This window comes from Sarcophilus harrisii, chromosome 3 (genome assembly GCF_902635505.1).
Source record: "Sarcophilus harrisii chromosome 3, mSarHar1.11, whole genome shotgun sequence".
Lineage (NCBI taxonomy): Eukaryota > Metazoa > Chordata > Mammalia > Dasyuromorphia > Dasyuridae > Sarcophilus > Sarcophilus harrisii.
This window is the reverse complement of record NC_045428.1, coordinates 606,701,441-606,714,338: the sequence shown is the minus strand read 5'-3', so window position 1 is coordinate 606,714,338 and position 12,898 is coordinate 606,701,441. Positions and strand designations below refer to the sequence as shown.

The window sequence follows — 12,898 nt, the reverse complement described above, 5'->3', positions numbered from 1 at the left end:
CAAGGCACAGGGGGATTCTGACAATTGGGAAGTTCCTCCTTATTAAGAATTCCTATTTCTATGAGTGAAAAATAACAACAAAAAGGGGAGGGGGTCAAGGAAAATATCCCCAAGACAACAGCAGAATCTCTTTAGAAGAAGAAAGTCAAAATTGATATCTCAAAAATATTAATGCCATAAGGAATAAAGAAAATAAGGAAGGACCAATTCATGTAAGTGTCATGAATCCAAACTAAAGGATGGAATAGTCAGAAAAATAAATAAAAAAGAGAAATACGGGAAAATCCTTTCAAGGAAAAAGACCAGAAAATAAAAATAATTTTTAAAAGAAATAAAATAGTTTGAAGAGAAGATTCTACCTGATAATGAGAACAAAAGAGGAGAATTAAATATCTACAGAAAAGTAAGCAATAAAAAGCGATGAATAAGCAAAAAAGTAAATCTAGGGAAAGGCTTAATTAACATGTAGGGATAGGAAGGAGATATAAATCTATCTCATAAAAAACAGTGATAGATTACATTAAAAAAACAAAACCTTATAGAATGTTGTTTACATGAGACTTTTTTTTTAAAGACACTGAATAAAAATGATGGTCTGGGGGGATCAGAGATAAGAAAGAAATGTACTACCAATTAGATAAATCCAAAAACAGCTGTTTTAATCATGCTATCACAATAAGCAGAAACAATCATTGAAAACATGTAAAGAAATAAGCAATTATATCAGAATAAAAAGAACTATAGATAACCAACCAATAGCACTACTAAAATTGCTTAACATTTCATTTTATAAAAGAAACATTAATTGCACTATAAGACTCTGTAGCAAAATGATAATATTTCAATGTCCCCATCTCAATTTCACAGAAAGATAAGCAAAAAGAAAACAAGACTTGAACAATATCCCAGCGAGACTAGAACAAAAAAGACTTACAGCATTTTCTAAATAGGAACTGCTCAAGAATATACATATTTTTAATATCACATAGAAATTTTACAAATATATATTTTTGGGAGAGGACAATGCAGGAACTTTATTCTCAATTATACATATTTATAATGGGAGTTGTGGGTGGCAGAGGCACATGGAATTTTTACTGGTGAAAAAAATTTTTAAAAAAAGAAAACATTCAAGCACTTTTAACAACTGGCTAGAAGAATTTCTGAGCCAAAATATATATATATTTTTTTTGAAAACCGAGTTAATAAAAGAAAAGAAGATGACTATTTCCTTCACTGATGAAGGTTTAAAAAAAAAACTCAGCTAATTCCAAATACATAAAATTTAAATGTTTAAATAAAATAAATAAAGGTCAAATTTAAAAAAGAAATGATAGAGTGGAGAATATATAAAATGTTATAGGAAAATGAACAGGAAAAGTCATTTATATTCAAGATATGAAGAAAACTGACACTCAAGAGTAACAAGAGCTACCCTTCAATAGATGAGTCATGGGAGTTTTCCAAAATCTCAATAACCATAAATGACATGTGTTCTAAAGCACTAACAAAAATAAAGTCATTTGAAAATAATTTTGCCATTTCATGTCATGCTTTCAAAATTGAGAATGGAAAAAACTATCAATATTTTATTGTTTTTTAATTTTGAAATTCACAAACATGAAATAAAACAAATATCTTGAAAACAACATAAAATAGAAGGGGGAAAAGACTGTACATGAAACAAGTTTTAATATGCATATTTTATTTTTGAGTAATAAAAAGTTTAATATGCATACTATTTTTGAGTAATAAAAAGTTCAACATGGCACTTTCAGATCTGTTCTTATTCTTTCTGTCCTATTGTGCATATTATTACAATCCATCAATTTCCTTCATTACTTTGGCACAAAGAAGGTATAGAAAGGTCAATCCTATTCCTAATCCCCCTCACACTGCTATCCTCTCCTACCCAAAAGTGAAAAGTCAACAATTAAAACATTACTAATGAAATCACATAGAGAAGGAAAACAAATTCCCACACTATGTCCCTTTCCCAAAATATACTTTTTATTCTATATATAGTATGCATCCCCTCTTGGTGGAGACAAGTTTCACATATCCTGATAAGTCTCCGGTATAGAACAAAATCATAAAAGGAGTGACATCTTGCCAAATTGTTGGCCTTCAGAACTATTCCTGTAATTGTTAGCAATTACTCTCTATAATCTGCCTTAATCCATACTAATCTTCCTGGTTTTCACTGAAATTGACTGTTTTAAGGCATATTATTACTCCATAACATTCACAAACCAAAATCTGTTCACCTGCTGCCCTATTATAGGACATCACAACTTATTTTCCAGTTCTTAACATGACAGAAGGAGCTGGTGTCATTATTTTGGGTATATTTGAGTCCCTTTCCTTTAAGAGAACATGTCATCTAGTGGTATCAATGAATCAGAAATACCTAATTTCATGATTTGGTGGAGGCCTTCTCCACCTTACCAACAGTAAATTAATTAATGTGTCTATTTACAGTCCTTCCTGTGCTTTTTTTTTTCTTTGTCAACTGCATACAGATGAGATGGAGTCTGAGAGTTAATTTAATTTGCATTTATCTAATTACTGACTTGGAGCATTTTTGATTAAGCTTTTATTTTTTAATTATTATATTTATTTTCTTTCCCATTGATATGCCCTCTCCCAAATGAAAAAGGAAAAAAATGTAAATCTACACAATTGAGCAAAACAAAGTCCCTACAATATTTCTAATGCTCATTTTCTAATCACCTTTAGCAATCTGAACTTTTTTTTTGAGGCAATTGATGTTAAGTGATTTGCCCAGAAACTCACATTTAGTCACATTTGACCTCAGGTCCTCCTGACTAGCCACTCACCTATCCCTGAATCTTACAAATTCCCTACAATATTTCTGATGCTCATTTTCTAATCACCTTTAAGAATCTGAAAATACTCTATCCACCAAGCCACCCACCTGTCCCTAAATCTTTCTAATTGTTAGTGATTTGGATTAGCGATTGTAGATACTTTTTTCAATGTGGTGGTTGATAATTTGCATTTCTTCTTTTGAAAAATGTCCATAGCTTCTGACCATGTTTATTATGGCATCACGTGGGAGATGCTATGAAAGGACTACCCAGTACAGTGTGCCTACATCAAAGGTGTTATGCTCTATTAGCAAAGCATCATTGCAGTAGCTCAAAAGGAAGATGAGATGCTCAAATTTAGAAGGATCTCCATCCAAATATTCATACGGACTATTTGAGCCTGCCTTGTGGTAGGGCCTTCTGAGCTCCAACTGGACACAGTAACTTGCCTCCAATTTGGTATCATTTTGGTGCTATTTGAGAGTGAAGGCCAACAACAAATCAACCAATGTTTACTTTATCCATTTTTTATACTCCTGTATATAATCTCCACCTGTTCTGTATACACCTTGCATACAAGGCCTTTATAAGGGAAATTTGCCATAAATATGTTTCAGTTAATTGGTTCCTGTCAAATTTTTGATGCTTTTCTATGAAATGAAAAATGCAAATCTACACAACTGAGGAAAATAAATTCTCTACAATATTTCTGATGCTCATTTGCTAATCACTTTTGGCAATCTAAAAAAAAAAAATTTTGGAGGCAATTGGGATTAAATGATTTGCCCTGAAACTTACATCTAATGTCTGAAGTCACATTTGCTATTTCCTGTTATCCTCTCTGTCCCTTAACTGGAGATAAAATCTTCTATTATCCATAACTATATCTCATTTAAGGTTCCTCTGATTGGTTTGAGATGACTTTTTATATCTAAGTTGGGTTTTTTTAAGAGCTAATCAACAATGTGAGATGCTAGGTCTTATTTATTTTCTGCCAGTATACTTTCCAGTTTCTAGAATTGTATCTTGATTAGTAAGCACTAACCCTAAAGTAGAGGTGTTTGAATTGACTGAATAAAACATATATTTTGGATATACTTTACATTTTGTATATTCTTTTATATATTACAAAATTTCTTAGTTTCTCAAGATTTTTAATTTTAAATAGAGGAAAATCTTTTTTGATGACTACTGCTTTCTGGTAAAGCCTCAGATTTGGCCTTGCCAAGTCTCCTTCCTAGAATATAGGAAGAGGCTATAGGAAAGAGACATATGAACATACTTTTAATGAGAACACAGATTTAGAATAGGAAGGGACCATCGAAACTACTGCATCCCACCTCTTCATTTTAGAGATGAGTAGTCAAACACAAGAAAGGTTACTCCTTGCTCAGTTACAGAGCTAGAGCATCCGAGTCAGGATTTAAGCCCATTACAATTAATACCTTCTACTCTATTCCAAAGGTCAATTTGAATTTTAAAAAATGACTAAACTGTGTTTTAGCCAACTGAGTTTAGTATGAGACTTATGATCCAAGGAATGGTAATCATAAAAATAGTATTTCCTCAGTGATTTAATGCTTGCAAAACTTTTAGAAACATTGCCTCACTTAATCCTCACCTCTACCCTGGGAAAGAAATACTCTTATTATCCCTATTCTACAGATGGGGAAACTTAGATAAAGGTTACTTGACTTGTTCAAGGACCAGTATACCACTAGTAAGTGCCAAAAATTTGAACTTGAATTCAGGCCTTGTAACTCAAAGCCCAGCACTTCATCCACTGGGTCGCCTAATTGCTTAAAGAAAGCATGAGAGAAACTAATGTCCAACAGTTGCCAAAACACTTATACAAGGACTCTTCATGCCAGCAAACAATAGGAAACAAAATGAGTATCAATTAATTGGGTAATGGCTAAAGAAATTACAGTATATGAATGCCAGGAAATATTGAGAAGTAAAGTTAAATATTAGGATTTCAGAGAAAAATTCATTGCACTTTTAGGCTTCTATGCACAGTATGAAATCTGTTGAGGTCTCTTCTGTTGAGAAGTCTAAGTCATTCTCTTGTTAATAAGATCCATAAGTTTTATCTTCAGCATGATTCTCCAATGTATGGTCAAGCATAACCCCTAGATGAAGCCTTTCCCATAACCACTGCTTTTATGTGCTATCATTCCTTTTGAATAAGGCTTCTCTCTACAATGAATCCAGTATTATAAAACAGAGCTGTTGTCTGGCTGAAAGCCTTCCTATATGGAATCCATACATAGATGTTTATCAGAATGAATTTTCTAATACCAAACAGGTTTTGAATACCATTTGAATGCCATTGCTCATACATGGTAGTGACGAGATTTCTATCCAATATGAATTCTCAAAAGGAAAATAACAGATGACTGTTGCTTGAAGACATTAATATATTAATTACATTTGTAAGGTTTCTCTCTAAAACAGATTCTTTGATATTTAGCAAAAGTGGCCCTCTGGGTGAAAGCCTTTTCACATTGATTACATTCATAAGGTTTCTTCCCAATGTGGAGTCTCTGATGTTTATCAAGACCACAGCTGATTCTAAAAACCTTTCCATACTGATTATATTTCTAAGGCTTTTCTCCAGAGTGTTTTCTCTGATGGGCAGCAAGACTGGAATTCTTTTCGAAAGCCTTTCCACACAGACTGCATACATAGGGTTTGTCTCCAGTGTGGATTATTTTATGTATAGCAAGACTGGAGCTCTTTGTGAAAGCCTTTCCACACTGATCACATTCATAAGGTTTTTCTCCAGTGTGAATTCTCTGATGTTTAGCAAAATTGGCCCTCTGTGTGAAAGCCTTTCCACATTGATCACATTCATAAGGTTTCTCCCCAGTGTGGATTCTCTGATGTTTAGCAAGACTGCAGCTGATTCTGAAAGCTTTTCCACACTGATTGCATTCATACGGTTTCTCTCCAGTGTGGATTCTCTGATGTACAGAAAGATGGTTTCTCTGTGTAAAAGCTTTTCCACACTGATTACATTCATATGGTTTCTCCCCGGTGTGGATTCTCTGATGTACAGCAAGACTGGAGCTCTTTGTAAAAGGTTTTCCACACTGATTACATTCATAAAGTTTGTCCTTATTATGGATTTTTTGGTGATCCGTTAGACTGGAGTTGGATCTGAAAGCCTTTCCACATAGTTTACATTCAAAAGGTTTCTCTCCAGTGTGAATTCTCTGATGTGCAGCAAGATGTGAATTCTGTGTGAAAGCCTTTCCACACTGATTACATTCATAAACTTTCTCTCCAGTGTGGATTCTCTGATGTTTAGCAAGACTGGAACCAATTCTGAAAGCCTTTCCACAATGAGTACATTCATAAGGTTTCTCTCCAGTGTGAATTCTCTGATGGGTAGCAAGGCTGGAGCTAATTCTGAAAGCCTTTCCACACTGATTACATTCATGAGGTTTCTCCCCAGTGTGGATTCCCTGATGCTTAGCAAGGCTGGAGCTGTATCTGAAAGCCTTTCCACATTGTTTACATTCAAATGGTTTCTCTCCAGTGTGGATTCTCTGATGTACAGCAAGATTGGAGCTCTGTGTAAAAGCTTTTCCACACTGATTACATTCGTAAGGTTTCTCTCCAGTGTGGGTTTTCTCATGATCAGTAAGACGGGATCGGCATCTGAAAGCCTTTCCACATTGTTTACATTCATAAAGTTTCTCTCCAGTGTTAACTCTTGTATGTGAAGCAAGATGGGCCCTCGGTGTGAAAATCTTTTCAATTTCATCACTTTCACAAGGTTTCTCTCCAATGTGGATCCTCTGATGTAAAGTAAGATGGCCCTTATGGGTAAAAGCATTTCCACACTGATTACATTTAAAATGTTTCTCTCCAGTCTGGATTTTCTGTTTAGCAAGAGTGGCCCTCTCGGTGAGAGCCTTTCCACGCTGATTACATTCAAAGGGTTTTTCTCCATTATGGATTATCTCATGTAAAACAAGACTGGAGCTGTATCTGAAAGCTCTTCCACATTGGTCACACTTATGGGTTTTCTCTCCAGTGTAAATTTTCTGTTGGCCAGTAAGGAGTGGTGTGTTGTTGAAACCCTTCCCACATTCATTGCATTTATAAAACTTCTCTCCGGTATGAATCTTCTGGGGTACTAGATCTGAGTTCTGATCAAAGACTTTCCCACATTGTTTACATACATATGTTCTCAGTTCAGTATGAGTTCTAGAATGGTGAGGAAGAGATGAGTGATGGGATATGGTTGCTTCACATTTATTTTTTTCATAAGGCACCTTTGTAACGTGAGATTTCTGATGATCAATGAGCTTAGAGTTTTCCTTGAAATCTTTGCCACTTTTATTACTTACACAAAGCATTTCTCCAGTAAAACTTTTTTGATGTCTAATGAGGTCTGAACTTGAGGTGAAGGCCATTTCTTGTTGATTAGCTTGATTTATCTCTATTTCAGGAGGCTTTTCATGGAACTGGAAAGGCTCTCTCTCTTCATTAAAACATTTGCTAGATTCACTACCCTGAAAACAGTCATTCCCTGAGGTCATTTTGTTATGGTGATTTAGAACTGAAGATTGATTGACTTCCTTTCCAATTTCATCAACTTCATGGTCACTCTTTGGATTTTTATCTTCCGTGATATTAGAGTTACAAATTTTTCTCAAACTGAAGTCAGAGGGACCATCACTCATGAATCTTTGCTGGCCAGATTCTTCCACAAAAATCCTCAGCTTTGTAGTCATCTCATTCACTTCAAACCTGGTCTCTACATCTAAAGAAAACAAACAATCATATATACAGAAAGATATACACACATAAATATATGTTCTTTTCTCTGGTGGCAGAAAATAAACTGATTTATATTCTATTTCCCTAATTTAAAAAAAAAGTTTTAAAACTTAAACACACAGACTCAATCTGTGGAAATGCCACTTGATCACAAAGATCTTCACAAACAATAACACTGGATCCTCGCAACAAACCTGTGACAAAGGCAGGGCAAGTATTCTCATTACCCTTCCCAATTTAGGCCACAAGCTCACGATGGCTCATCCTGATCAACAGCCCTGCAGCCAGACTAGAACTCACACCTGTGACTGAGCATGCTCTATCCATGGTGCTAAACAGCCTTTCTCCACTTCCATCTCCACTTTCTATCTTTTCTTCAAATGCCTGTGGTTGATTACCTTTATAACTCTGCCAGTCTCAGGTTCTCTTCTTGCTATTCTGTCCTGATCACTTTGGATGCACTATCACAAGGTCATTCTTGGTAAATTTCATATGCTAAGTTGAGAAATAGGTTTACTCTTCTTAAATGTTGCGTGATAATTGTCAGTGTTACATCCAACTTTTCTTCTTTTCTATTCAGATCCAAAGATATTAGGCCATTTTACTGTACTTATGTTAAATATTCATACAAATTCATTATTATATAGAATGTCTCACACTGTATCTTGAGTCCAAGATCCTTCTGTCAGGAAGTAACATGAGTCACTATCGGTTGTCTAGTACCATGGCCCATTTAGTGGTTCATGAAAACTCTGGAGGTTCAGGATGATGTCCAAGGGGTTTTAGCTACAACTGTTTGATGGCACCTTACGCAGCAAAGAAACGTCCAATTTTGTTACCAAGGTAACAACACGCATTTTGAGTTTCTGTGACAGTGTAGCCAGTGTACAGTGGTACAAAGTAGTTATGTCTTTAGAGTTGCATGTGTGTGTTTGTACCTGGTATATAAAAAGGAATAATTCAAGGGGAGCTAGGTGGTGCCATACTGCCAGAGAGAAGGCCTGGAAAAGATCTTCAGGTCAAAATGGCCCAGGCACTTAATATCAGTGTGACTGAGCAAATCCCTTAACCCTGTTTGCCTCGGTTTCCTCATCTGTAAAATGAGCTGGAGAAGGAAATGGCAAATTCCAAACAGGGTCACAAAGAGTCGGAACAACTGACACGACCGAACAACAACAGCAACACAACCACCACCACCAAACCAACATACACAATTCAAGTTCAACTACGTTTACCATTGGTATACTACTTATCATTAGCCAATCGAGAATTATCTTTTATATGGTAACTAATATATAGTCATTTTGTTGACTGCCCTGAGGGCTCAAAACAAAACAAAACAAAAATTTCTATCTCAACAAGAAAGTTTCTAAAATTCCCCAAAGCCTTTTCACCTTATTTATGTGTAAGGGAACACTGACACTGCAATCAGATAATAAATCAAAATCATTTAACATGAATGGGCTGTTCTGCAGATCCCTCCTCCCCTCAGAAGCTGGTATGGCTTCAGTGTCTGGAGCAGAGGCCTTGGTCACTGCCTCCCTGACCCAGGCAGACAAGGGGCCCTGCAGCCCAAGAGGGTCAAATGTGTATAATGTGAAATTCTATAAAGCAAGGATCTGGTAACAGAGAGAAACAGAGCTGGGCCTCGCAGTCTGGAAGAACCAAGTCAAATCGCACCTCAGTGTCCTGCTAGCCCTGAGATTCTGGGCAAGTCACTTAACTGTCTCCAATTCTTCGATTGTCAAATGGATGTAACAATATCTACTCCCAATGCAATGGTGAAAATCAAATGAGATGATTTCGGTAAAGCACTTAGCAGAGTAACCAGCAGGCACTATATAAATGTTAGTTATCATTGTCCTCTTTATGTCATCATTAGTAATCAACTTCATGCAGAATCAAATTGAGAATTGGGTTTATCCAATATTGAACCAATACTGCAAACTTTTGTCCAGAGGAAAAAAAACCCAACTTTGAAATTAATTGCATATATTATGTTCAATATTTTCCAAGTTGTAACATTGGACTAAAAATGCTATTCCTAGTCACCAAAATCTGTCAAATGAATGAACTGAAATCTTGTAGGATTTGTTAAAAAAAAAAAAAAAATTCTGATAGAAAGCCCATAATTCCAAAATTTAAAATAGAATAAAATTTTATATTTTATAATTACAAAGGATAATGAAATATTAATGTGGATCTTTATAGAGTGAAAGTCATCTGAGTCATTATACTAAGCATCTGATATATAAATTTGAGGCCTTATGAGGAGAACAAATAATTGTGGGAAAATGAGAGGGAAGGACCAGCATCACAACACTATGTATTTCTGAAACAAGTTCTAAAACCAAAAGATTTAGGGAACTAGTGCTCTGGAGTCAGGGCTGTTCATTGCATCGATCCCTATCGCTTTAGTATAAACCCTTCTCCTGGTTCTGCTTGCTTCTGATTACATCGGTTCAGACAATTCTTCCCAGGTGTCTCTGACACTGTGCCTCTGATCATTTCTTCTGGTGCCATAATCTTCCATTATATTCTAAAACCATTATGTGTTCAGTCATTTCCCAAGAGAAGGGAAATTTTCTAGGTCTTGGCAACAACAAAAACTGAAGCTATATTTTTGTATTGTGTAAATGGATCTTTTTCCTTTCTCTGGGATTCTTTTGAGTCTAGTGTTCCGATAATCTAGAATAGTATACATATACTGGATTTAACACAAATTTCTACCATGTTTAACATGTACTGAACTACTTGCCATCTAGGGAAGGGCGTGGGGAGAAGGGGGGAAATTGGAACACAAGATTTTGCAAGGGCTAATGTTGAAGAATTGTCCGTGCATATGTTTTGAAAAATAAAAAAGCTTTAAAAAAATAAGTAAATGAAATGAAATGAAAAAAAATTAAGTCTAATGCTCATCACGAGGTCAAAGGGGAGACAGAGGAACGACTATGAGGGCTATTACAGAATGCAACTTTTCATCATAATGCTTTTTCTGCCACACAAAATGCTATCTAGTTCGGCTCTCCAATGTTTTCTGCTACCTCCTCTGCTTTTATGGGTGGATTTATCCCACTGTCATATTGTTATAATTCATCATATTTGCTCCAAGATATCCTCTTATTATTTGTCTTCTTTATTTCTGCCTCAATCCTTAAAAAAATAAAAATAAAGAGTAGCTGCAGGAAGAGAAAGGGATTCATACCACTAATTAATTATACAACCGGCATGACCCCCATTCCTGCCCTCACTTTGTCTGCCATCCACCCCAGTCCCAGATGACTGACACCCAAAGTCTCTTATCCTTTCATCTCTCCTCTCTGATGCTTCCTCTATGACACAAAATTACTATCTACCATGAAACAATTAAGTGCATAATGGACAGAGCCCTGTGTCTGGTATCAAGAAGACCTGAATTCAAATCAAGACTCATTTACAACACACATGACATTCTCCGAATCCTGTTGCCTTGTTTTGCCTCTTTCTTTATCTAAAAAAAGGAGATAATAGCATCTACCTCCCAAGCTTGTAAGGCTTAAACAGGATACAGATGAATCACCTGGCACTCGGCAGGCCCTCAATACGGTAGTTCTTCTTATCATGATTATTATGATTTTGACTATTTCCTCACCAACCTTACTCTCCCCCCTAAACAGCTCTTCTTCTCCCTCCTATCCACTGATTTCCCTCTTGAACTCAATTCCTTTCCATACAAAAATGCCTTCCTTTGCTGGCTCAGCCCTGAGGCTTCTTTCAATACCTTCTCTGGATTTGGACACCAGACAAGAGCTCAGGACAGCAGGGATGCACGTCTGCCTTCCTTTCTGCACCCAGGCTTAGTGATGTGCCCAGCACACAGTGGGCACTGAATCATTTCCACTGTCTGCCTGGGGCCTGGGCGGGGACCAGGGCACAGCCACCAGCCCGTTGCCTGGATGCCAGGCTCTCCCCCAGCCCCTTGCCTGGATGCCGGTCTCTCATCCCAAGCCTGTCTCTCACCCCCAGTCCGTTGCCTGGATGCCGGTCTCTCACCCAGTCTGCAAAAGCAGGTTTGGGCCTCAGGCCTCGGTCCCTCCCTAGTCCCTGCTCAGCTCCCAGGACTCCCTCTGTTTGGTTCCAAAGCTGACAGGATCTGACCGGACTCAACACCAGGGACCCCAAAGAGACAACCAAACTTCTGGTTCCCTGGGATTCCCAGGAGTCTCAATCTATCACACAGCTTGCCATTTATTTTCTGAGAACAGAGACCAAGACTGGGCTACAGAGATGAGGAGGAGGACTGGGGGTGGAGGACTCCCACAAGCCTCGGCCTTTTCTGGCCGCTCTCAGGACACAGGATCCCAAGGCCTGCAGGGAAGCAGAGCCCGGACTGTCTGGTCCACACAGTGCGGGTTCTGTGACCTCAGTTGGGCCTACGTGTGCTCAGGCCCCCCTGGCCCTCTCCCTGACTGCCTCCCTCTCCCACTCCCCACAGCACCTTTTCCAAACCTCTCGATTGCTTCCCAGTTCTCTCCCTGGGGCGGCTGCCTCCAAGAATCTCAGCATTTTGGTTACAAAGGACCCTCACAGAAGCTCTGAACCTTCATCTCCCAAAAATCAGATGCCACTTTTTGGCTCCACTGCCCCGCTCTGGCCCGGGCCATTCTGAGCAGAAATCCTCCCAGGATGCTAGCCTTGGGATAGCTAGACAGGGGCTAGCCCAGTGTCTTCCCAGAGTTTCCATCCCTCTTCCTACCTGCTCCTTCCCTAAATCAAATGCCTCATCCCCACCCCTGGAAAAGCCTCAGGAGGGCTGGCCTGGCTTCTGCCCTCCCTTCGGGCCTCAATGGCCATCTACACCTGGGTCTCAGTCTCCTCCCGGCTTCCTCACCTCGAAACTCAGCATCCAGGCTCCACGTTCACTGCCCAAAGGGCCCTCTGAAGTGGTCCAGGGTCTCCCCACTGCCAAACCCAGGGGGTCTCCCTCCATGTTGCAACCCCGGACACCATCTGCCTTCCCTCTCGAGTCCTTGGGGATAATCCCTGGGGCTGGCTTCCCCCCCCCAAGAGAACCCGTTCCTCCCCCACATCCCCATCTTCCTTGTCCGTCTCACCCCGAACACCCCCGCCCAAGCGCCAGGCCCATAACCGCAGCACCCTCACGTCTACCATGACCAACATTACACAAAGTCCTGGGGACGTCCCCTTGCCCGCTGGCATGGCCACTTCCCAGATTGGCCGCGGTCACCTCCCGCCAGAGGGACGACCAGAGCCAGCCTTGGTCCTGAGGCTTT

At 38.6% G+C, this 12,898-nt stretch overlaps 1 protein-coding gene across 3 annotated transcripts in view; it reads right to left on the bottom strand.

The window, feature by feature from the left end:
- LOC111720139 (zinc finger protein 345-like) overlaps positions 1-12,898 on the bottom strand; it is a 74,485-nt gene that overhangs the window by 49,625 nt on the left and 11,962 nt on the right. For 2 of the 3 annotated variants that reach the window (XM_031963996.1, XM_031963994.1), the window contains exon 5: positions 2,494-7,608. The exons of the other annotated variant lie outside the window; for it this stretch is intronic. In XM_031963996.1, the coding sequence (XP_031819856.1) occupies positions 5,435-7,608 (2,174 nt within the window). In that variant the 3' untranslated portion in view covers positions 2,494-5,434. Of the gene's footprint in view, positions 1-2,493; positions 7,609-12,898 lie in introns of those variants that run through there. 3 annotated transcript variants of the gene reach the window in all.